This window comes from Pygoscelis adeliae, unplaced genomic scaffold (assembly GCF_000699105.1).
Source record: "Pygoscelis adeliae isolate BGI_AS28 unplaced genomic scaffold, ASM69910v1 Scaffold9, whole genome shotgun sequence".
NCBI lineage: Eukaryota > Metazoa > Chordata > Aves > Sphenisciformes > Spheniscidae > Pygoscelis > Pygoscelis adeliae.
The window spans coordinates 1,268,918-1,294,890 of NW_008825557.1; the positions used below are offsets into that span (position 1 = coordinate 1,268,918).

At 37.2% G+C, this 25,973-nt stretch overlaps 1 protein-coding gene across 1 annotated transcript; it reads left to right on the top strand.

Moving 5' to 3' along the window:
* The first annotated feature begins 483 nt into the window (after positions 1–483).
* Positions 484–25,973, top strand: WASL (Wiskott-Aldrich syndrome-like). The gene is made up of 11 exons (XM_009332262.1): positions 484–612; positions 1,832–1,918; positions 2,462–2,558; positions 7,538–7,561; positions 12,560–12,728; positions 15,953–15,995; positions 16,394–16,547; positions 17,398–17,415; positions 20,086–20,606; positions 21,734–21,842; positions 23,251–25,973. Exons 1-11 carry the CDS (start codon positions 526–528, stop codon positions 23,310–23,312), a joined length of 1,371 nt encoding a protein of 456 aa, XP_009330537.1. The 5' UTR covers positions 484–525; the 3' UTR covers positions 23,313–25,973.

Genomic DNA, 25,973 nt, shown 5'->3' on the forward strand with positions numbered 1-25,973 from the left:
TTGCTAATTGGCATAGGCTAAACTCATGCCAGAGACCATTTGAACAATTAAGCAATGTAGACAGTTGCGTTCCAGTACCTGGGAGTGTTTCCAGGCGCTGTGTAATTTACAGTTCTAGCCCAAGTATTGCATTTCTGTCCAGTCTGAAGTACCAAACAGAAAGAAATTTAGTGGGGCTTCTCTGTGTGACCACCATAGTTCCTGGTCTGCCTCTTACAGGCAAAGTCTCTGCTGATTTTTATGAGCAAGAAAAAAAAGTTCAGTTGAGTTCTTAAGCTGTCTAAATCTTATGTAGAAGTTAAAATCTAAAGCATAGAAGTGATTTGGGGTCATTTGAACTTTACTGTGTTACCACCTGGGAAATCATCAAAGTTGCTGCCTAGAACAAGGAACAAAATTAAGAGATGCTTTGATAAAAGACAAAATGTAGAATTTGTGATTTTTACCTTAAAAGTAATAGCTACCTTTTCTTTTTAGACGATGTCTTCAGCAGTTGTTCAAATATATGCCGCAGATCGCAATGCCATGTGGTCAAAGAAATGCTGTGGTGTAGCTTGCCTTGTAAAGGACAATCCGCAGAGGTCGTATTTTATCAGAATATTTGACATTAAGGTAAGCATCTTTTTTTCTTTTTCAGACTCTTTAAGCTTGGTTGTATTCATTCTCCATTTAGAATTGAATGAGTGTAGGATGTCGTATCTACAAACTCAGAAATTCTCAAGTAAATGGTTGTGCTTTAAGCAGTGCAATTACAGTGCTTATTAATAGGCAAGTGCAACTTTCTCAGGTATTCTGAATTTAAATTATTTCATAGATGTCAGCTTTTATGGATGAAATAAATATCAGATACAATTTTCTTACAGCTCACAGAAGCTGTCCTCTACGGATCTGATTAGTCAAGCTAGTGAAAGTTAGTATAGTGTCACTGATATGGCTAGCTGTCAAAATCCACTACTTTGGATGATACTAACAAAATAGAAGCTGTGTTCTGTATGGGTGGAAACAATCTTTTTGATTAGTGTGTTGGTGCATGTGAAAACTGCAGGACAAACAAGTTTGGGTTTTTTTTCACTCCACAATATATACATTCATACTGAAGATCTTTGTCCTATTATAATATTTCACTCAAGGCAGTGGGAACTAAGAGAGGAAGTGTCCAAGATGTGTTTTCGTTACAAAAATGATACTGAGAAGCATAAGTCCTACTGACTTTGCTGAGACTTTGGAAAGCTTCCCGTTATCCCTACAGTCAGGAACAGCTAGTTATCTGTCAGCATTCAGTGGTTGAAGTCTCTCAGATTTCTTCAGGATTGCCAGTTGGCATTTGCATTTCACTTTGTGATTTGGTCACTTGGCTATTAGACTTAGTGAGAAACCTGTTCCCTGGGTGCTGAACTATAATGCCACTTAAATATATAAAACTTCTTAAAAAGGTGAGATTTTTGTTGCCTTTAAGTTAACTGTTCTCAAGTCAAGCCTGAGATAATAACAGGAGACTGGAAGTCTCCTTTATTGCTATTGCTGTTAACACTGTATTCCTATCCCTGCTCACTATTACTGCTCCCAGTATCACTATTGCAGGATTGTAGAACTTGAAGGATGTTTTTCGAAAACATCCAGGAATGTTTACAGAACATAGTGACCTGATGGAATAGTCTTCCACAGCTCTTCCACAAGTTCCAATATATTTTGATCTCATTCGTTGGGTTAATAGCAAGGTAGATGCTTAACACCATGCAGCTTCCAACTCTTAATAGGTTCTATTGTAAAAGAAGTTAAAGTCTGCAATTTGTCTAAGTTTTTCAAAATCTTTTTTTTTTCTTCTTTTCAGGATGGGAAATTATTGTGGGAGCAGGAGCTGTACAATAACTTTGTATATAATAGTCCTAGAGGATATTTTCATACCTTTGCTGGAGATGTGAGTCTCAACATCTTTGAATACCTATTTTAAAATGCCTTTTATTTGAACAGTAGCTTCTTTTAATATAACTGAGGTTTTTTATTTCATTCTGTAAATTATTTATAAAAGTATGATATTACCTGTGTTCCTTGAAGCTTTTTAAGCTTATTTATAAAAGGATTTTTTTGTGTCTCAACTGGAAAACTTAATCCATAGGACAGAAGCATAAAATGTAGTTCTTTATTTTCAACTCCCTTTAATGAAATTACGTTTTGACTTGCAGATGATGTTTGTGAAGTATCCTATATTCTTAAAGCACAAATTTTCCTCTCCCCCATTTGATTTCAGCTACAAGATTTTGCTCAAATTTGTTAGCCATGATCTCTGGAAACTTGATTCGTAGACAGACATTCCTAAGATAGACTGTTTCACTAAGACTTGGTTCCAGATTTGCAGTGATGATTTTTTCTGATTACACCTTCAGAAGGTGTAAGAAGACATTTAAGAAAGCCTTTGAAACATTTTCTTAGTCATGGGTGGGGGAATATTAATGTTTTTCAGACATGTCAAGTTGGTCTTAATTTTGCTAATGAAGAAGAAGCTAAACTATTCCGCAAAACAGTAACAGATTTACTTGGACGACGGCAGAGAAAATCTGGTAAATATTCAAATTAATCTTAAATTCAGGTTTGTTTATGTTGTTATGGGGGGAGGCAGGAAGCTACTTCTGTCTGAAAGCTACTGGAGGCACTACTGCCATATTTATATTTAGAAGTAATTGTGTTCTAAAGTGTGCTTCTTTTCTCTATTGTGCAAAAATAATCTGAAATAACTTAACTTGCTGCTCCTTGCTGTAAGTTTCCTTGTAAGCTGAGACTCCAGGGTTGTGGTGTTTGAAAATATAGATCAGGAGGAAGCAAAAATGGTAAGCTGTCAGTGGGAAAACTAGAAATCTTTCTGTAAGCTGTTTTCACATTTGACTAAACACTCTTTTAGCTCTGGGCTGTTTATAACTGATTTGTTTAAATTCAGCCCAAGTGGGTTGTAACAAAGATTTTACCATCTGGTATGTTCAGTAGTTCATGTGAATGAATTTTTGGCATTGGTCCAGCATTTAGTAGAGAAATATCTTCTATTCAAAACCAGTGATCTTGGCGGAGGACAAGAACAGAAGACATAATGTGCCTATACTGTCCGTAGCAGCACAGGACAGTCTGAAGCACGGCATGCTTTTTGCCAGCTGCAAGATGCCTTAGGAACATGATCAGTGTTTTAAAGGGAGCTCAGGCTTCCTACAGATCTTGTCTTGGTCCTTTTCCAGGGAGCCCATAAACAACTTGCCTGTCTGACAGCCATATGTCCATGAAGAATAAGGTGATATAAAACAGGCTGGGAACACGTGGATGTGCTCAGGCTTGCTGTAAGCTGTAGTGTGGACTTGTGTTCAAGCTACAGGATGCATTTTTTGTAGTCCATTCGGGAATTGAATTGCACTAGCAATGCAATGTAGACTAACATAAAGGGAGGAAGCCCTCATCTTGGGAGTGCCATCCTTGCAAGTATTCTTGGGAACCTACATGATCTATATGTATTCACTTGGATTTCATTCAGGTACGGTGTCTCAGGTGCAGAGCATTTGTTCCAGAAGCTTAAATAGCTTCTTTAAGATTCCCTCTGCTCAGAACTAGAATAAGTTCATAGGGTTTCATGAGAAGAAGTGGGGTCACTAAGAAGTGACATTAATAATCTTTCTCATACTTGTTGTGTAAAAGTAATCTTGCATCAGCTTGCATCTCCTGTTTCTGAAGTTTCACTCTATTATGTGTCTAAAACACAGTGCTACAGTGCACAGACATGACTTGGGAGAAAATACGTTTGTATTATTGGCCATAGCAAACTTTGTTTGAAAAAAGTGGTTCAGTCAAACCTCCTGTTCACAGGACAGAGGTTCACTTCTGTCCTTCCAGATAAAGTTTTTTTTCACAGGACCACATAAGTTTTTCTTGTTTACTCATTGAGCTAATATCTTGGTTTGTATACTCAAACTCATGTTGTAGGGTGAGCTTACTCCATACATTGTCTTTTAACAAAGAACTCCCCCTCTGCAAACACTTACAACCTGAAGACAACTTTAATTGAAAACAAACAAACAAAAAAAAACCTCCAAGTTTTTTTTTCTCGTTAAGAGCTGCAAAACAAGAATTGAAAACAATCATGAGATTCCTTAGTCAAGCCACCAGATGGAGTTCTGTATTTGTCACTGATGTGACTGTATCTAATTGCACTTCTAAAATAAAAGGCTTTGCCCTTGCCCAAGTCAAAGCTGATTTGCTGTTGGTGTTTATTTATATATAAATGTTTATAAAACTTGTATTAATTTATACATAGATTTATATATAATATAAATTAAATATAAGTTGTATATTATTTATAATGTATATATAAATTGTGTGTATTCTAATGCATCTTAACTTCTCAAACACAGAGGTAATAGTCCAGTAGTTTTGATGCTTTTCTGTTTTAATGGGATTTTTACTCCCATGCCTTCCAAAATATGTTTCATTTCATAGCAATGCCACCTGACATGCTTTCAACTGAAATGAGTACTCCATGTGATCACTTTGCAGCCTGTTACACCATTCAGGGCTTGCTAGGAGACTTTTCCAGGAGTCTTATGGAAAGCTTATGTTGTTGGAAGGTAGCAGGAACAGCAGTTCTGGCTCATGAAACTATGTCTTGGTGCCAAGACTAGGACACAAAATACTGTCTAACAGCTGCAAGAAGAGGCAACAGTATTTTGCTCTTCCTCACTCAGCATGAAATGCACTCCAGTATACAGACAACTCCTGAGTAAGTGCATCTGGAGTTCCAGAGAGGTGAAAATTTGGCTCCAAATAGAGAATGTACAAAAGCTTGCACATGTACAAAATATCTAATAGAGAATAGAATGAGGGGGAAAGGCAGAGAAGGAATTGTTGATGTGTTGTCTTAATCTTTTTAATATCAAGCTAGTTTTCATCTAGCTAAATTCTGATATTTTTTTTTTAAAGTCAAATTCTTAACCTTAGGTTAGGAAGAAATTACTATAATTAGTTAATTTCTCTGGTAAACTTACTTAAATAATCTCTCCATTTACTTCTTAAACCGATCCCAAATAGTTCCCCCAGTAAGCAGGGTGAACACAGTGTTTCTCTTCTCAGTGCTTGTCGGTGTAGTACATTCTCACTTTAGGTATTCTTGCACTTAGGTACCATTAGTTTTTATTTTTATTATCTTGCCTCAGAAATGTTAATGTGTGTACACACACACAAGTGTCCTCTTCACATGCTGAGCACTCAGCCATTAAAGGGCAACAGAGACTTGTAGAACAGAGCCTTGTTCTTAACTGCCTTTCTGAAGTAGGAGGCTTCCTGACTAATTTTTATGGACTGCTTGTAGCTCATGGGTGGGAGCTCTGTTAGCCCTCTCTGAAGTTGCCTTTTTCCTCCACAAGCTTTTAGCTCCTGATAAGCTTCAAGCTGGATACTTAATATGGAGAGCTTTTTTTTTTTCCATCTTTGGTCACAGCTTTTGTTTTTGCTGCCTGGGAGACAAGGGCATCTCTGAAGTGCTCAGCTTGCATTGGATTCAAGTCTCAGCAGAGATCATTCTTGTTTCCAGGAATACTTATTGAAGGGAGCTGTGTTTTTTGGTCATAGGCAGCTGGTGAAGTTGATCTGTTTTGGATCGGTGGGCATCTCCATTTTCAAAAAAGGAGAAATCCGCCACTCTCCAGTCAGGTCATCTGCACTTCAGAACAGGAGTTCATACTTTCTAGTCAGAAGTGGGAACCATAGAAAAACAGATCTAGTATCTTTGGGCCACAAATTAATCTTTTATATACCCAGCAAAAATTACAGGAAGTGTTTAAAATGTCTTGCTTTGTTTTCCACTATCTTCTCTCTCTAGAACTCTTTCCTCTAATGAAAATTGTAACAGATTCCCATGATTTGGACCAAGACCACGTAACACTTTCTATGAATACCTCCAGCTTTTGCCAGCTTCCCATCCTGTGCCAAATGACTTGCACTCTTCTTTGCTGTCTCTGAGTTGTTGAATAAAACCCTAATTATGTTCCAAAAGTTGAGTTTGGGGGGGATGTTGGGTTTTTTGCAGTACACCACCAGTGGTTTCTTAAACTGAATATTCTAGGAAGAGAAAGCACAGTATTTGGCCAAAAAGCCTTCCCCCTCCCCGGTCCCCAGACCTGATGCCGTTTGCTTGAGGCACCTCTGCAGAGGTTCTCCACCTCTGTGCCTAAAAGTAACCTGCTGTGAGCTAAGAGGCAACTGTCTGACTTTAGAAGGCTTGCTCAGCAAAAGTTGATTCTCATTCTCAAGGGGTTTTGGTCACCTTCCTCTGAAGGTTTGATGACCTTGACAGGTTCTTTATTCCTACCTGAAGATCAGCTGACTGATATGAGGCTGACTTGCCTTGCACACTTAGGATTATAGTGGTTTTTTTTAAATACTCCTAGGACAAGGTCAACACCATCTGTGGAGGCACCTTCTCCTTTTCCCTTATGTTTGCATCTGGAAAAATATAACGTTAACGGTTTTTCTGGGACTTGCTGAAAAGTCTGTTACAAATTCTTATACAAAACTCTTGGGAGTCCTGTTAGATTTCAGATGCTCCAGATCTGAAAGGGAAGGATGGTCAGCCCGCCTTATAGAGCCATGTTTTTTGGTGTGGTGAGATGACAAACTGTTTGCCCATATGGGTACTTCTAAATGCAGAATTCTTAAGAGTGTGTGTGTGTAGGTACACAAATAGCGTAACTGTTTACTGGGGGTTTTGAAGGCAGGGTAGGTAAATGTTATTTCTGATGGGTTTCAGGGTAGGTAAATGTGGTGGATAGGAATTAATAGTAAGTGAGGGAAATCTCCTTTAAAGGAGAATTTACTATCAGAGGCTGAGAGGACTAAGGTGTGAAATGTTTACAACTAAATTTTAAATCATCAAGCCAAATTCTTCATGGTCTGTGAAACAGTTTGCTGTTGTGAAGAGAATATCAGATTAGTACTAAGGAGACCCTTGTTCTGTTCCGTATTATTCAGTTACCTGTTGGATAACATAGGTGAAGTGTCTTGCCCCTCTGTGTCCTATTTTCTTTGCATAAAACCAAAAATAATTATAATATATTTTAGGTTCTGTGGGAGAACAATACTGTATAAAAGTGCTAATTGTATTTCAAATAAAAATGAAGGAACAGTCTCATTCAGTGGAAATCAGAAAGCATAACGCTTCAAAAATCTTGCTTTGATAGATTGTACCAAAACAGCTGCTTTTTGAATATTTCACCTTACCTATTTTTTGAATATTTCACCTTACAGTCAAAATGTCTGAAACCAACTCAGTAGCTATTTCCTTATGCTCCTACTCAGTTTGCTCACTTGAAATTGGTGCTTATTATCTAGGATTGGGGTTTTATTGTTCTGTAATGCTTTGTTTCAACTGCACAACAAGTAGGCTTTAAGGATATTAATAGATTCTTAAGTTTGAGTTCAAGGTCTTTGAAAGCTTCACTAGAAACTAAAATTTAGAATCAATTTTTCCTGTGATACCTATGAATAAATAGCTCTTTTTCTTTTTCAACAGAAAAAAGACGAGACCCACCAAATGGTAAGCTTTTTGCATGAATCACTGCATTTTATTTTTTCCTACTGCTGTCATTTACTGTTTATGTATAGCTTTGTTTTGGACTTGTTCAGGATAGTTATGTGGTGGCAAAAGCAGTAAACTCTTATTCTGGAGGCTAGTACACTTGTCTTGTTTCTGTTCTTTGGTATTTGTTTAGTTGTAGCTTGAAAGATTTGTGGCTTAGCTGGCATTTGTAAAGAATGTTTTTGGAGGAGTATGTTTCGTTGCAAATAGGACAGAGGCGCTTCAGCTTAAACTGAGAAGAAAACTTTGTACCTTGCATTTCCTGCTTGGTCTTCAGAATATGCATATATAGCATCGCTATACAGAAACGACTGCTGAAATTAAATCTTAGCCTATTTGTCTAAAGGCAGGCTTAATGATGACAGATTTCATAAAACATCCATAAAACTTCAATGTCAGTGTAACCGGCTAACCATGTAACATAGCCATTTGGTCATATGTCATATGTTTGTCAATATTAAACTTTTTTTTGCATGAAGGATTATTTGAATCTATTTGCCTGTCAGGAATACATCTCACTGGCATGAAGATATAGGTTCCTCAAGAGATCCTCTCATTAAATTGGTGGAAGGAGTCAAAACTATGTATCGATTTGATCCAAAAATTTTTCACTATCTATTCTGAAATCAAGTGAAAAATGCACATCAGTGAACATCAAGTTTGGAGCCTTTGTAGTTCTGAATTCACACTGAAGTTAAAAAGTTATTTCTCCTGTGATATTTCTGTTGGTGATCCAGATAATAAGTCATATCACTGTATCTGTTAGTTTGCTGTTTGAGCAAGGGTATAGTCAACTGGTCATCTGAGGTCTCCTTATGGCCTGACGATGTAGTCTTAAATTTGTGCTAACCAAGATGTCCAAGCATCTCGGTAGGACACCAAAATAGGTAATCCTTAACTAATCCTGAATTATGGGAACTCCCAATATCTTTTATATCCAAATAAAGCCCCCCCTGCCATGTGAATACTTCTCAAAAAAATTACTCTGTTTCATAAACATTAAATTTTGAGGAAGTTCAGGCAATCATCAGTTTAGACCAGGCATGTTTAGTATTAATTCCTTCAGCTGGAACTGGGTTGTTTAGTTTTGAAACAATCATAGTAATACCATCTATGATCGTCTTACCAGCTTTTCTGAGCTTTCAGGTGGTTTTAACTGTTCTGCCTCTTGAGTGACATTTGCTTCTGCTCACCTAACAGTGCATCCCTGATAGCAATATCTGCAGAGCAGACGGGAAGGAGGACAGCAGTGGTGGCTGTGTAGTGCCACCTACCACAAAAAATTTAGCCTTTGTCTCTACTGTAAATGTTACCAACAGTAACACAAACAATTTGTTTGTCTAGTTTGCTATCTGTGATTGGAATAAGATTTAAGAAAACTAAACCTGTAAAAACTAAGCCTGCAAAAACTTTTGGGCTTAAAGTAGTCTGCATAATTCATCCTGTAAGACCTCAGGCAACAGCATTTTCTCCTCAAAAATACTCACATACTAAACTTGCAGTCATTCGTCCTATGCCTTTATCCTGAATATTCTGTGGAAGACAGGTTTATGCCCAGTGTTTCAGGTTTATAATCACTAGCCAGCTTTTCAGTAAACTGTTTCCCTGGGACATCCACGTACTCTTTCACAACCTGTTCATTTTCCTTTTCTGATTTTTGTCAAATTCTATAATGCCTGGCTTCTCTGCTGGCAGAGAGTTAAGTGTGGTCGTGCCCTCTGTAGTCACAGGTGAGACATGGTCAGGGTATGTGTTACAGCCTCAGGTGGCTATATTCTGTACAGACTCAGCATTTCAGTATTTGGAATTCAGACTAGAGCAGATATATACTATTAGCATGTCACTGGAAAAAAAAACAACCAAAACTGTTGTAGGATCGGCTAGTTTTTATTTTACTCTCCGTATGCAGTGAAATTCTATTGGGAAAAGGAATTTCCCTGCTTTTTGTACTAGGTATCAATGCATAATTACCTTTAAAACTGAAAAACAAGAACAGTCACATTTCTGTACTCACATGATCCATGCTTGAAATACTGTGGGGAATTTTGTTTTAGTGGGGCTTGTTTGTCTGGATTTTCTGCATATGTTGAAGCTGCACGGAAAAAGCACTCTGTCTTTTCGTATGACGTTTTCAATGATACGGATTTAAGGTTTTTTCTTTTTTTTTCTTTTTTTTTGTAGAATTGCAGGATTAAAATCAAATTGGCATTAACAGTTATGTAAAATGTATTAGTCTGTAATTTCCTGGGATTTATGTTTTACTCATTTGTAATAGCTAGGTCTCCTTATGGAAATAAAGAAGAGTTGTTGTGGTTGAACTGACCTCTTAATGAAGTTCTGGATGAAATAAGGATTTGTCAGAGAATTAGGTTTTGAGGGAATCTTTGAGAACCATGTGGCGGAATTTTGTTTCAGATGTTAACTAGAACAGTTTGCATTTATTGTAGGGCTGTCTGTAGTCTGGGACAGATGCCTAGAGAGATTCTAAACAAAATACAAAGAACTTCATAGCATTAACATTTCAAAATGTTCTGTACTACATTTTCTGGAGCCCCTTCTGAAGATGTCACAGATATTGATAACAGTGGATGCTTAAGGCCACTCTACTGTCAGGTACTTCCTAACGATGAGCTCTATATGCCTCTCTCATCTTCATTTATTGAGCTATCTACACCTGATGGGGAAGGTGCATGTCTTATGATGGGAAAAATTTTACTGGATATAAATATGGCAGTTCTAGAAGAGTACAATTCTTTGCAAGGTTCTTTTATCCCTCGTGGACATCTCAGGTCTAAACCTGACGGTAAGAAAAATTTTTATCTTTAAGTTTACTATGATCTCTGGTATGACTATCATTAGTATCAAGGAATTAATACCAGGCTATCAGTCCTTAATTTCAGCTGAGCTGAATAAAACTTCCAATTTGCAAATGGCTGCTGCTTTACATGGTTAAAACCATGTATGGTTACTTTAGGATTTTACATGCAAAAAAGGTGTAATTTCAAAGACTGTTAGGAATTGTGAGAAGAATATCAAGAACTTTCTAGAAGTGCTAAGGTACATGTTTCTTTTTGAACCTCAGTATAGCTTTTGAAACTACAAATATCACTGTAATGGTGAGAAAATACAATAGGTAATTAAGTGAAAGTGAACTACAGTATTTTTGGTTTTGTTTTTGAATCTAATGAAATTAAGACTGTAACTTTCAATTAATCCTGAAGATTTACTGAACTCCACTTGTTAAGTTTTGGGTTGATAATATTTGGCAATTAGTGAATTAATGCTAACTTTAAGTGTAACTTTAACAGTACAAATTGTTTTGCTTGGTTGTATGTGGTCAGTTTGGTTTTTTGGTATTCTCAAAGGACAGTTGTCTAGATCATAACTTTTCTAGATCAAGGCTTTTCTGCTTTGCAGAAAACACTTTAGAAATTCTTCCTGCAGTTCAATGCAGTTTTAAATCTTGTCCTTTAAGACTCCTACAGGAACGTAGGAGTTGTCATATGTGTTTTGTCTAGCCCACTGTCCTGTTTCTGTTCTTGTTTCTTGTTCTGGCTGGTACTAGGTGCTTCCCACTGAGGTGTTAAACTCCTAATGTCAGCTATGTTATCTACTGTATTGTCTCCTCCTTTCTGATTTGGACTTTGGACTGTGAAACCTAAGGCATGTTGGTCCTTTCAGAATGCTTAGGAGAACTTTGCATTATCCGTACGAAATGTAGTTATGAAAAAATAACGTCAAAATTTACGTTCAGATTTATCAAAGTCTAACTAGACATTTTTATCATCTGCCCAGTAAGACTGGATGCATGAGTCTTATTTTAATTGATTTGCTAACCATTGGGTAGTAACTCACAGCAGAGTGGAGGATGCTTTTCAAGCTATTTCTGGCCAAAGTGGTCTTAAACTGACTGCTTAGTTTCAGTGTTGGAAGAATGAGATTGCTTATCCTTTTTGCAGGTTTCTTTAAAAATACGCATATACGTACGTGTGTGTGTGTGTGTATGAAAATGCATAAACTGCCTCCTAATATTTAAATACTACTATCACTTAATTATGTCAGGGGTTATCTTCTGTCAAAACCAAAGAGCCTGAGTGGAAAACATGCCAGGTGTATTTATTTGCTAGTATTATGCAAGTAATATAATGGTAAAATGCTAAAATTGGCAGAAGTATAATTTAGATGCATTTTAAGTAATGCAAGTAGTTATTTAGAATTGTTTATAATGAAGAACAAGGTTTGAGAACATGATTCATAATTTGAGTGTTTAATTTCTATTTCTGGTGCTGTTTTCACTGTCACGGCTCCTCAAGCTTTGTTTCTGGTCTGGGACTTTTAACTTATTTTGTAAACCTGTCAAAGAGTAAGAAATAAGAAATCCTGAATAGTTCCATAGATACTGTCATATATTCGAAGACAACAGTGTATCCAGAGCAGCCTTCTGAAGTTCTTGTGATATTCTAGTTCTGTGTGCGATGGCAGAAAGCATTCCCACTTGGGGCTTATTAAGCGAAGGTTCCCTCTCCTTTAAGATCAGTTTACGGTGCTTGCCAAGGTAATGGCGTGCTGGGTGTTACTGTTTATAGCACTCACTTCTTTAATCTTGTGTAGGATTGTAGCTATGCTGTACCTCAATGTGTCTCTTTCCATGTGTTCTGTGCACATGAAAGCTCTTTAGTTTAGAATTACTTTCTTTGCCAAATTTGCAAAAATCAAATTCTAGTTCAGAAAATTTTCCTGCCATTGCTCTGCTCTAGCAACATGGGTTTGTTTTTTTTTTCTTCCGCAAATACCTTAGTTTGTTTCTGACATCCAGAATCCAGCCAGATGCATGTGGCATGTAGAACTATGGCTACAGTACGAGTATTTTGCCACTCAAAAAAAGAAAAAAGTTTGTAGGTTAAATATGGCTTTGTTGAAACACGATAGTAAAAATCCTGTACTTTACCTTCACAGGCCCAAATCTACCGATGGCAACTGTTGATATCAAAAACCCAGAAATTACAACTAACAGATTTTATACTCCACAAGTCAACAATATTTCATATACCAAAGAAAAGAAGAAAGGAAAAACTAAAAAGAGAAGATTGACAAAGGCAGATATTGGAACGCCATCTAATTTCCAGTAAGGACTTTTTTGAGTTTGGATTTTGGTGGGGGCTTGGAGGGGTTGGTTGGTTTGTTTTTTGGTTTCTTTTGTGTCAATTACACTTGCAAATGCTCAAGACTTAAATGTGCGACTGTTGTGTGTAACCTGAACTACAGTGAATGCTAGCTGGAATGCTGCGGAGTTTAAAGGCAAGTTAGTTTATACACAGGTGAGGAGTTTACTGCAATTGTAAACAAAAAGTAACTTGCTATCCTAAAATAGTTTAGAAAACAATTTAGCTGCAAAAAAATGTCTTACTGAAGTGGTCAGCTCAGTGCAGACTCATATTTAGCCTCAATGGTCAACTCTTTAACACTGTTCTTCTTGCCACTGTGCCTACTTAGCTGTGCTTCGTTGTACAAAATACACATGCAGGTCCTGACTTGTCCTAACAGAAGAAATGACATAGCCACGTTTTTATTTCTGGCTTTCTGTTTACAAACTTACTTATTCTGGTATATGGGCTAGTACCCATACCTTGTGATAAAAGTACAGCATGCATGTTTACACCTCTTAGGAATGAGTTGTTTTTTCTAATATTGTTTCTTACGCATCCTCAATCTTTCAGAATAGTTGTGATGTATCATTTTAAGCTTCACTTTCATGAAACTTGGGTTTGGTCAGTTTACTGAATTAACTACAGTTTTCCTGAACTATAATTTGGTATTTTAATCTTCTGCCTTTTAAAATAAGCGTACTTTATTTGCTAAAGCAACAGGAATTTAAAGAACTTGAGTTAGTTACTGGAAAGATCAGTTCCTGTGAAGTATTAGAAAACCAGTGTGAGGTTTACATGCCAAGTGAATGTCTTGTTCTTTTGAACCATTATTTTGCATCACTTCCACTGACGTGCCTTCCCAGAATAAAACTCCAAAAAGTAATGCTGGTATTACCGGTTACGGTAATGTTACTGCACAGCGTTTTGAGAGAGTGCTCTGTAGAATGGGATAGTGGGCAGGAAGTAAAAGGAGAGATGGCTAAAATGCTTCCCTAAGCAGACTGTGCTTAGACAATTCAGACGTCAACCACGTTCTTTCTGATCTGAGTATCAGTGAAGTGCTGCATCTATTAATGTCACTTAAACTCAAAAATGCAGAAAAGAAGAGTGAAAGAAAGAAAACTGAGTGGTGATTGGCAGCTGTCACAGACTTCAGCATATGCAGACAAAATTGCAAATAATTATTTGCATTAGTGTGTCTTACCTCTGATCAGAATTTGTGGAAAGGGTTGTGCAGCAGCGCAGATACAAAATGAATTTGAGATTTTGTTTATAATGTCTGTCAGGTTGTGACCATTGCAGAACATTATGTGCACTCATAAAATATTAAAGGAGACTTAGAGAAGCTGAGAATAAGATGATAAAATATTTAATGAAGTTCAAACAAAAGATATGTTCCCATATCATTAAATGTAACATTAAATTGTAAGTTGTGAACCTTTGCAAAAGAAGATTGAAAGTCTATTTTGTTTAGCTTAAGGTCTAGTTAAGTTTCCTGCAGAGTGCAGCTAAGTGTCATTTTACTGTGTAAGACACTTCGATTGCTGGTTTTGTACAAACATAGGGGAATTGGTGTTTGGTATTGTTAGGCAAATATGCCAGAAGGATAACTTGTATGTAACTTGAGCTGTGATACTGGTGAAGGCCAACACTGTCACTGTTTGTTTATGCCGGATCAAAGTTGCAATCAGTAGACACAATTTTTAAATGCCTTCTATTAGACATACGTGGACTTTCAGTGTTCTGAGAAAAAAATAATCAACCTATACTTAACATTAATATAACTTATTGCTGTATACATTCTTTTAAATAACATGAGTTGCAGTTACCTGGTAAGTATGCATTTTCATTGAAAAGACCTCGGAAAACAATGTGTTACAGTCAATGTGTGCAATAATGTATTTTACTCTGAAGGATGAAGACTAAATGAGAAATACTGCTAACGCTACTCCATATAAATTTTAATATAAATTAAGTATACTAAGCTCTGAATCATATGCTTACAACCTCTTAAAAGGGCATCACGAATTGCACAGATATGCAGAGATATATGGGTAAGATTGTATTTGCTGGTAAATTTGCCAACTTTCATATGCCAGTTAATATATTACAATTGGATATGAAACTGTGTATTAGGAAATGTGTGTCTAATTTATGTGAAGCAAGCTGTAGCTTAACATCCAGAATTCTGTAATCAATAAATCATCCTATATTTTGGTAGTGAAAGGCATTTAAATATTTAAGCAAAATGGAGCGCTTCCCTTTTTTGCCTTTTCTGTAGCATAATGTTAGTTTAAAACCAGATTTTTTACTTCTTACCCCTCAAACTAAGTAGTTAACTAATCATAGTTATACCAAAACTGATCACTGCGCTTCAGTAATCTTATTAGGAAAACTTGTGCTGTTGGTGGTACTAACAGACCCAAGCAAGAATACAAGGTCTGTTGCGCTAGGCACTGTATAAGGACAGCAAAACAGTCCTTGTAATTTGACAAGCTTAGTCTAGGCTGTGTTGGCTACTAATGGCTCACCTGGTATTTTTAAAACTCTGAATGGGACTTCCTGAAGACTCTGTGTTTCTGGAACTGGCTATTGGCAAAAAGAAACCCAAAACATGGAGTGCTGGTAACGTGATGGTTCTGTCTTCTATAGCCAACAGCAGTTGCATGAAGTAGCTTGGAGGGGCACAGAGTCATAGTTATACCATAGTTATATCCAAAAAACAATCCTGACTTTTCTTTGAAAGAAGAAGGTGAATGGGAGAAGGGTGATGAGAGAACAAACAGCGATGGTAGGGAGGAGGAGGTTTTCCAGCTGCATGACACTCAAGACTTTGGCAGTAGCTCGAAGTCCAGTTACTATATAAACGCCAAACTCCTCCCTTGATCTCTGTGCAGTCCTTCCATCACCATCCATATGTGCCACAGGGTGGCATGGACCCTTCATGTTTTGCCACAGACCATAACCTAAGGGAGGAAAATAACGTCTCCACTTGCTCTTTTTGACACAAGACAAAAAGTGGGAGTTAAGGAAATCTTAATATTCCGTTCTCAAGTGGGGCACTGAGAAGTAAGAATTGCTCAGTGTCTTATAAGCCTGGAGGTAGAAGCTGTAGTAATCTCTATAGTTATCTTGGTGTCCTGTTATTTTAGTTAACAAGGTCCTTTTTATGCTGATTAAATGGACTTTTCTGCTTTTTTAGACACATTGGACATGTTGGTTGGGATCCAAACACAGGTTTTGATGTAAGTAATTTAATAAGTTATTCAAAACACTGAATAATTAAAAACTTTAGAGGCTTTTTAATGTAAGTTGTAAAGATTGGCATTAAGTAAATTTAACATCAAAATAGTTATAAATTGTGATTTTTATAATATGATTCAAACATAGAGATGTTGGAGTAGAAGTGAATAGGAGAGATCTGGGATCGAGGGGAAAACATGCAAAACTGAACGTTTTTGTGCAAGGTACTTACCTCTCCTAAAATAGTCCTTTCTCACTGAAAAGTCAACCCAGAGACATGTTCTTGGCTTTACTGTTCTTTTAACTACATGGTTTGTGGGGTTTTTTTTCCCAATACAAATGATATTTCAAAAAACTCTTCTATTTTAAGCTACTTAAAACTAATGTATCTGACTTGCAGGTGAACAACTTAGACCCAGAACTGAAAAACCTGTTTGATCTGTGTGGAATTTCAGAGGCTCAACTAAAAGACAAAGAAACTTCAAAGGTCATATATGATTTCATTGAAAAAACAGGAGGAGTGGAAGCTGTTAAAAATGAACTGCGTAGACAAGGTGGGATTCCTTTTATTTCCATGTAAAAATTAGCAGGGTGTTTTTTGTCTTAAGAGTAGAAGCTGTTGATCATGAGCAGTTTTTTGATTCTCTTCTCTGGACTTCATGTCACCTCAGTTGCATTGGATTTCATAATGTTTCTGTATACCATATGCTATGTAAAAACGTTCATGCATGACCCATGAGAGTTCCCTAACGAGTAAGGATCTTATGTATGTCAGTTAAGTAATTTCCAGTAACACTTAGTCTGACTGTAAAACTATGCAGTATATTCCATATAGATTTTTCAGACTGTATGTTGCATATTTGTTTTATAATCTCAATCGTATAAATAAATTGAAATCTTAGAAGCAATATTGCTGTTGTCAGTTATAGTAGTAGCACGTGTCTGACAGGTCTATGTGTGGTGCCCATTTACCCTGGCAGCACTGTGTAATGAACCTTGCAACAGCTAGAGGCCTGCAAATTTTATATTAATATTTAAAAAAGAAGAAAAGCTTTTTTCTAATTTAAAGTAAAAAGTATTAGTTTTGAGCAGGCTTCTGCTGCAAGAAAATTCTCAAATAAGCCATTTCCTGCCTAACCTTTAAATGTGATCTCAGCTGATGGATTATCTAGTGGAACATAGCAAGTCAGTCTGAAAATTACACTGCGAATGTCAAACTTTCAAAAATTTGCCTAGAACACTTCTCAAGAGAAATAGGATATAAATGCCATTGAAATTGTAGCACTTTGAAACTAGTGAATAAATTGTTCGAGTGACTGAACAGATACGGATTCAGGGTACAATGACTTGTTACATTGTGCTGGTTTTGGCTGGGATAGAGTTAATTTTCTTCATATTCCTTAGGTCCCCCACGGTGGAGCGGTACGTATTTGAGCTGGCATCTAAGCATATGCTTCAAAGTATTCATGCTGCTGTGTGATTTCTTTCCTAGATGAGAAACCTTAGTCCACACCTGGTTGACTGCAATACTAAAAATTATAGTCAAACTTCTTAGTTAAATTGCAAGCAAAATTTCAGTTATGATTTTTTTTTTTTTCTCAGTAAGAAATCAGGCAGTTTCTTTATATAATCTTAACTCTGTTTAAATGTTTACAGAGTTGTTGATCCCAGACTGCTGACCATAAAATTGAATTGAGAAGACTTGCCTTGGAGTCTTACGACTAGCTTAAAATACTTTAAAGATGCCTATTTTTCTATTACATATGTGTTAACATCAAGTTACAGCCACTTGCATGTACGCAATTGAAAGAAAAGCTGCCTCATCTTTAACATGCATGATAATAATCTACCTCTGTGCTTTTTGATAGAGGTAGAGAAACTATTCCAGTATTTCACTGGGGTTTTCCGCAATTATGTTATTTGATGTGTAGGCTTGACTGCTGTTTGAAGTGTTCTTTCTCAACTGAAACACATTTTTCTGTGTTTTATTGCAAGAATTTCTGTGCTTACGTATTCACCCTGCTAGGATGCTGGCTAGAGAGTTGCAGACACGTTCTGCTCAGATAGAAGTTACTTTCTTGTTTTTCCTGCCCTTTCCCTAGTTTTGGTACTGTTCGTTGGTTGTTTTTTTTTGGGGGTTTTTTTTTAGTGACAATACCATCAATAGATTTTAGAATCACAGAATCATAAAATAGTTTGGGTTGGAAGGGACCTCTAAAGGTCATCTAGTCCAACCCCCCTGCTGTGGGCAGGGACATCTTCAACTAGATCAGGTTGCTCAGAGCCCCATCCAACCTGACCTTGAATGTTTCCAGGGATGGGGCATCCACCACCTCTCTGGGCAACCTGTTCCAGTGTTTCACCACCCTCAGCATAAAACATTTTTTTCCTTATATCTAGTCTAAATCTACCCTCTTTTAGTTTAAAGCCATTCCCCCTTGTCCTGTCGCAACAGGCCCTGCTAAAAAGTTTGCTGCCATCTTACATACCTTTTTTCTTAATAGCCATGTTCAGGTTAATGTGCATTTATAAAAATCTAAATTATTTTCTTGCTTTGCTTGTACCATCTGTTTGGGGGGGGAAGGGAGAGAGGATGAGGTAACGGTGCTCCCTTCTTGTTTCTCCTTCCTCATTTCACTCCAGCTGAGTGTAGATAAGCCTTATAAAAACTCGTGAACTCTTATTTCCACAGATTGGATGTGGCATATCCCTCTATTTTCCTCACAGGAAAACTTAAACCTGGTGTTCAAAATCTACAGACGCTACAGACTCTGGAGCATGACCATGTTACATATCTTTTCAGTAACACAGAAAAGTCTATAGTGCTTGCTGAGTAAGTTATATTTGAAAATACCGGCCTCCAATGGCCGAAAAGGAAACTATGGTCATGTCAGCCAAAAAGTGGTGGGATTTTTTTTTTTTAAAACCAAGATTGTTGGCAGTATGTCTCTTGCAAAATATATGAAGTTTGAGAGGAGATACTCCCCATGTTGTTCTTTTGAAGGGATGGAAAAGAACAGAGCAGTTTGTGGAACTTAAGAACATAACACGTAACATTAGGAGGGGTATGTTTCTCTAAGATGGGCAAGGAAGGAGGCGCTAGTGTCTCGTGCTTCCTCAAAATCCCTTTTTTAGGGATGTCCCCTCTGTATTCAGTGCAGACAGCCTACTTTCTCAGCATGTAACAGGAAGGAGGTAATAGAAGATGTAAAGAAGTATCTTCTTGAGCGTAATACCTTTTTCGTTATCAAAGCATGTGAAATCAAATGCGAGTTTTCTTAGTTGTATGACAGCACCTGGATTATTATGTAGTTACTTGCAATAACCACACAACCTAAAGTACCATAAGCCATTAGATGCTTAATAGAAGAGGAAATGAAACGGTGTTATTTCAAATGCCATTAGCAGAGCACGTATATGTCAAGGCCACTTCACATAGAAACGATCCTGTGCATTGAGGTAGCCTTGAAGTTGTTTCCTTTCTACGGTCCCTTCCATAAAGACATTGTTGGAACTAATTTTCAGTAAAAGGGACTAAGAGTCCCCCAGAGTTTACGCTGCATCGTAATGCATTAGTAGTTTTTTGTTACTAGAAGATGATGCTTCAAAAAATATTTGCCTCTGTAATTCCCTCAAGTGGAAATTCTCTATTTCACTTTAAGTGTATTTTCTAAAACTTCTTTCTCTTGCCTTCTGTCCTAGCTCAACAAAATTTTAGAGGATTTTTCTGAAATTTTTCTGCATTTTGTCATGAGAAATTGAAACACTAACTTAAGATACACTTGGATTATGAAGAAAATTACTACCATAGGACCAAACCAAAATTAATGACCAAGCTTGTTTTGTGACTTTAGTTAGTCTTTTTATGTATTGCACTTGCTTCCTGCGGTGTTGATTGTTCTACAGAATACATGACAGACATAGGGGCTATATTCAGCTATATTCAACTTAATCCAGCATTGGTAAAATTTACACAGGCACAGAGATCCTTGCAAAAGGCAAGGCAAAGCCTTTTTAATTTTTCTGCTAGCCTCTGAAAGACCTATGGTTATTGAGTAGCATGTAATTCTAAATTGTTTTGTTTCGTTTCAGCTCCACCTCCACCACCACCGTGCAGAGGAGGACCCCCTCCACCTCCGCCACCACCTCCCCATAGCTCAGGCCCTCCTCCCCCCCCTGCTAGGGGCCGAGGGGCACCACCTCCACCTCCTTCAAGAGCTCCCACAGCAGCACCTCCACCCCCACCTCCATCTAGACCTGGTGCCACAGTGCCCCCACCTCCTCCAAACAGGATGTATCCTCCACCACCACCAGTGCATTCATCATCTGCACCATCCGGCCCTCCTCCACCACCACCACCACCAGCAAGTGGGTCATCTGTTCCTCCACCACCACCTCCTCCTCCACCCCCTCCTGGTCCTCCTCCGCCACCAGGCCTTCCTTCAGAGGTTGATCACCAGCTTCCAGTTCCTGCAGGAAACAAAGCAGCACTCTTGGATCAAATCAGAGAAGGAGCTCAGTTAAAGAAAGTAGAACAGAACAGTCGACCAGTGTCCTGCTCAGGAAGAGATGCACTGTTAGACCAGATACGACAGGGTATACAGCTGAAATCCGTGAGTAAAAGCTGTTTCTCATCTGTGTTCCCTTGGGACTTGCAAACGGCTGCAGTATTGCAGTGTGAACAGTAACCTGTGGCTCTGTTTCAGGCTGGATCATAACTTTTAGAGTTTTTGAAGTAATGCTTTAAATGGCACTGAGAAAATGCTTAGAACACGTATTTGCTATAGATGAGTATTGGTGCATGAAATTATCCTTGTTTCAAATTCATTTCTCACTTTTCAGTAAAGCTTTAAGCATAAGTCCTACAATGATGATACCACAATGTCGTGGCTGTAAAGAACTTTTGCAAGAACTATGAAAGATTGCTGGTCTACTGAATACTTCACTAAAATCATCTAAACAACTGCAGGGGATGAGTTCAGCAGTGACAATAGTGAAAGGCAAACACTAGATTTTTCTTATTAATTTTTTTCCCCCATCTTAAAATGGCACTGTGCTCTGCAAATGTTGAGGCTTGTAAGAAGGTGGCTGCCTGTGTCTGGAAAAGTGCCGCCTGTGGGGGATGCCTCTGCTGTTCCTGCTGCAGCAGCTCAGGCTATTACTATTTCTTCTTGATGTCACTGACTATCTTCAAAATTATTTTGCCCGTGGGTACTTTTTTTTCTTTGTTTTTGCCACTCTTCTGCACTTGAGGCTTCTGATGTAAAAAGTGTGAGGGCATGTTAATGTTTATTTGCCATTACAGGTATGCAGTTTCAAAGTCTATTACTTTCAGAAGGGATTATCAACCCAAAGGAGACCTGGTTAACAAACCCGAAAAAGAAAAAATATTTTGTGGTATATACACAGGATAAAATAAATAATGATTATGCAGCCATACAAGTCATGCCTGTACAACCATATTAAGAAGCTTTCCTTTAGCTGAGCGCTCACTTCATGACAGTCAGAGCTGAAATATTTAATCTTGAGTATGGGCTAACTACAGTTGTGTTATATGGCAAAAGAGAAAAGGTTGACTTTTTTATAAATAAAAACTTAGCTTGAGCTAAAGCAGCAAACTGCAGTTTCACTCTTCCTTCTGGCTGAAAATAAACTCATTAATTTTATAAGGAAGTTTGTCTCAGAATAAACAAGTTCTGTTTTGCTAATTGCATCTTTCTAATGTATCCTTTTTTCCAAGGTATCTGATGGTCAGGAGAATGCACCACCTACACCTGCACCCACCTCAGGAATTGTGGGTGCATTAATGGAAGTTATGCAGAAAAGGAGCAAAGCCATTCATTCTTCAGGTGAGTCTGATGGAATTTTTCTGACCTCACGGTGTCAGGTTTTCAAGAGTTAACACTTCTATTCAACATAAAACGTTGGAAAAAAGCATGGATTTCGGCGTAGTCCAATACAGAATGCTCTAGGCAGACCCCTAGTGATGAGTTGAATGGTTACGTCGTGCTACTTTGAATTACTGGTGTATAGTAGTTTGCAGTAATACTGAATTAAAAATTACTAATCGAGGTTAATATCCTTATAAAGATTTTTTTTTTTAACACACAACTGACTTATTCTTATCCACTAGACATCTGATGAAATAAGTTGTCAAAATATTTTGGAAGGAAGGTTTTTAATGCTTTCTGTTTCTAGAAGCTAAAGCTTCATGCTCTTAAAACTGTGGCTTCCAGTGTGCTTTGGATGCCACCTGCTGGATAATACTCAGATAACTAGTGTTACTTGACTAGTCACATACTAGTGCTGGATCAACTTTTCACACTTCAGTGCTTGGAAAAAAATAAGGCTGCAAGAGGATTTGCATTTCTCAAATACCAGCCTGTAATAAATGCAGTTCAGTAGCTGCAGTGCAGCTGTTTGGTTACGTCTCTTCTGTTCAGGCTTTGATATATTTTTCTTCCAGAGCTTGCCTTGATACCAAAACTGCACTTGCAGTCTGCAGACCGTTTGACTAAGTGCAATATAGTTTGTTGATTTTCTGCCCTATGTAGCAATCTCCAATTTTGGTACTTTACATAAATTAAATACCAGAAGGGTGCTAAATACAGCATTTTCCTAGGGAAGGAAATGCTCTTGCCTAACAAATAAGTAGTTCAATTTTAACAGGCTACAACTTTTAAATTGTGATACATATAAAAATAGTGGAAGGCTGGATAAAGTTAACAACAAACATTGATGTTGAAGTTGATGTGCATTACATAACTTAGAATATTCCAGTAACCGCAACAGACTTGGCTCACAAAATTTTTTTTTATCTGCTTGTATGGTAAACAGAAATCCCGTTATGTAGTAAACCTGGGGAAGCGGTTCTTACGTTTCAGAAATTAATCTGTCCTTGAAATTTAAAATCCAGTCTGGAACAAGCTGGCCACTCTCACATTCTCTAAGAAAGATTAATAAGTAGTAAGTGTTAAATGAGAACTTCTGATTCTTTTTCTCATAGCAGAAAACGAGATACATTTTTCCTACTTTGGGAAAGGCGTGAGAAGGGAAACAAATTAGATTTAACTTTCAGCCAGTATCTATCTAAACTGAATGTCATGTCTAGAAATCTTAAAATAGAGTATTACCACATATATTGTTGTGACCTCCTTAAACTGATGTTCTGTTCTCAGAAAGTTGTGGGAGAAATCAATAACACTTTTGTCATGTTAATTCGGTGCATGCAAGTGACTTGCTTTTTTTGTCTTACAGATGAAGATGAGGATGAAGATGATGAAGAAGACTTTGAGGATGATGACGAATGGGATGATTGATCATATATTATTATATATATATTTTTTAAGGTGAATGATATACTAAACACTACTTTCTGTCTATGGATTCTGTAAAATTATCATGTAAATGTTCTACCAATTTGCTGTATATTTTTGTTGCCTTTTGCTTTTTTATTAATCTGTGCAATACCTCATTTAATCTGTAAAGGTTTGTCATAATCCTCTACAAAGCTACTCCCTGTTAATGTGTGCAAGTTTACACCTGGATGATCATGTACATGTGAATACTTTCCATTCCATCAATAAGGGAGTTTAAATGTAATATGTGAGACTGACAAAAACCTTAATGTAATTTAGTTATAATGCAAGAAGGAAAACACTATTTTCATACCCTACTTTTTCTGTATCTAAATTTTCTTATTAAAACCTAGTATAGCACTATGTTCTTTAAGTGATGCAGCTCTTAGTTTATTTAGCCCCTTCATTTCAAATGCAATGCTACGTGAATGTTGAGGCTGGTTTATACTATTGCATGGTTTCAAATACATCACAACATTGCAGTTCAAATCTTAGCAGTATGCATTACACAAAACAAAATCACTACAGAAATGCACAGCTAGTTGTGAAGATTACCTTGCCCTAACTGTAGCAATACTGACTGCTATTGAGCAGCAGTAGTAATTAAATCCTTCAACTAGGGAACTCTCTATCTGAAGTTAAACAGGGTGGCTTTACATTGTAATAGTGGTAAAAGCATCCTTGATGCAGACAAGTTCGGTCTTTTTTTTTATTTTTTTTTTTCCTTCCCAGCTCTTACTTTAAGAATGAAGAAGTGTAAATTACTGGGGGCTATACTGGAGGCTGGCAATTGCTACAGTTTGATTTATTTTTAAAATCAATTTTATGTGGTTTTCAGGCTGAAGGGCTGCGTTTAATGCTTGCTTCAATAATGTTTAATTACTTTTTAAAATTTGTAGGACATTGGTGTACTAATAAAGTAAACATAAGTGGTATTACTTTGCAGTCTTTGCGTTATGGTACACAACAAATGCCGAAACACCAATCCTACATCCATAAAGTTGGAAAGCCGTTAACTCAATATACACTTTGAATAAGTACTGAACTTTATGGAAATATTCTGTCTTCATATGTTGGCTTTAAGACCAAGGGTTGTGATGAAGATCAAGAACCCGATTCACAAGAATAGTATTTGAATAAGTGGATGGAAAATAGGATTCTCATTTCACAGCTTGCACATTTATATAAGTTGTACTTCGTAGTGCAGTAAACATTGGCATATCTGCCTATTACAAAATACTAATCTATGCTACGTGGGTATTTAATATCTGCAGCATTAATTACTGTACTTACTGTAACTTTCAGGTAGAAAATCTTTTTTAAAACCACATTATCTGGCACAGAATGTTTAGTTAAGTCAGTCATATTTGGAGCGTAGTTAATGCGTAGTGTCCTGGGTCTTTGACTGTAGTCAAGCTATCAAACTAAATTTAAGTTATCGGAATTGTATTGACTGAAACCCAGTGATGAACCTGATCTTGACAGGCTGGACCTGCATGATACGGCTTGGATTTCTAACCCAGTTATAACCTAGTCTTTAGCGAATTAATTTAGTCATATGAGAAGAAAGGAAAGTTGCTGAAAAGTAGTGGGCGAGGTAAGGTTGTAGTTAAATTATTCAGAGGATGCTAACTTCCTTCCAAGAGTAATTTAAGCACATAACTTGAGGAAAAAAATTTCCAAGTGGTCTCACTTTCTTGCGGTAACTTTCGCATTGCCCTCTGCTGCTAGAAACACTTCCTACTAGCTTTGCTGCTGTAATGGCTTGAGCATTGGATCAAGTGCAAGTGCAGCCTGGGGTAGCTAATGGCAGTGGAGTTAAGAACTTGTGTATAAGGAAAATATTTGTATGGCTTTCATATAACTTCTGGCACTGCTCCCTTATTTTTTATTGCATATAGGGCATTTTAAAATTAAGCAGATGAGGCCTAGAGGTTTTCCTGACATGCTACTTGTTAGATATGTTTAGCTGTTATGTTCCCAGAATTGGAATTTCTGTAATATAGTTAATAATTAAGCATCACAGTTCATTAATCAAACTTCTATTCCAGGTTTTGGGAGCTCTGGAGTTACCTTACTGAATAAAAGTTTGATTTGTAGATACTGGCCAAAGAAAGGTTTTGGTTTTTCTATTTCTTTTTCTTCATACATAAAGTACACTCACATTCTGTGGTGTCCAGGTTACTATTTACTTTAAAGTAGTGTTTGTACATGATAAATTTCGGACATAAAGACTGCAATGGCAGTTAAGGTAGTCATAACCGCATGCTTCAGCACTCCGCCACTTGCACTGTGAGCAGAAGATAGCATTTCATGATACTGGTGCATTGTTGCTAAACATTGTAATGAAGGCCTCTCTTATATATTCTGGTTAAATGACTGTCCAGATAGCCTTAGCAATTAACGAACTAGCATGAGGCTTTTGTATCTCAACACTCTATGTGCATAGACAATATCAGCTAGCCACTTGTACGTATGAAATCCGTAAGAACTTCTCAATCATTCAGTTTTCCATTTATCGAACTGAAATTTTTAGTATGTGAATTTTTGAAATGTACAGTGAATAGGATGTTGCACTGGTGGCAATTCATCATGGAGCATAATAAAATTAATTTGACCCAA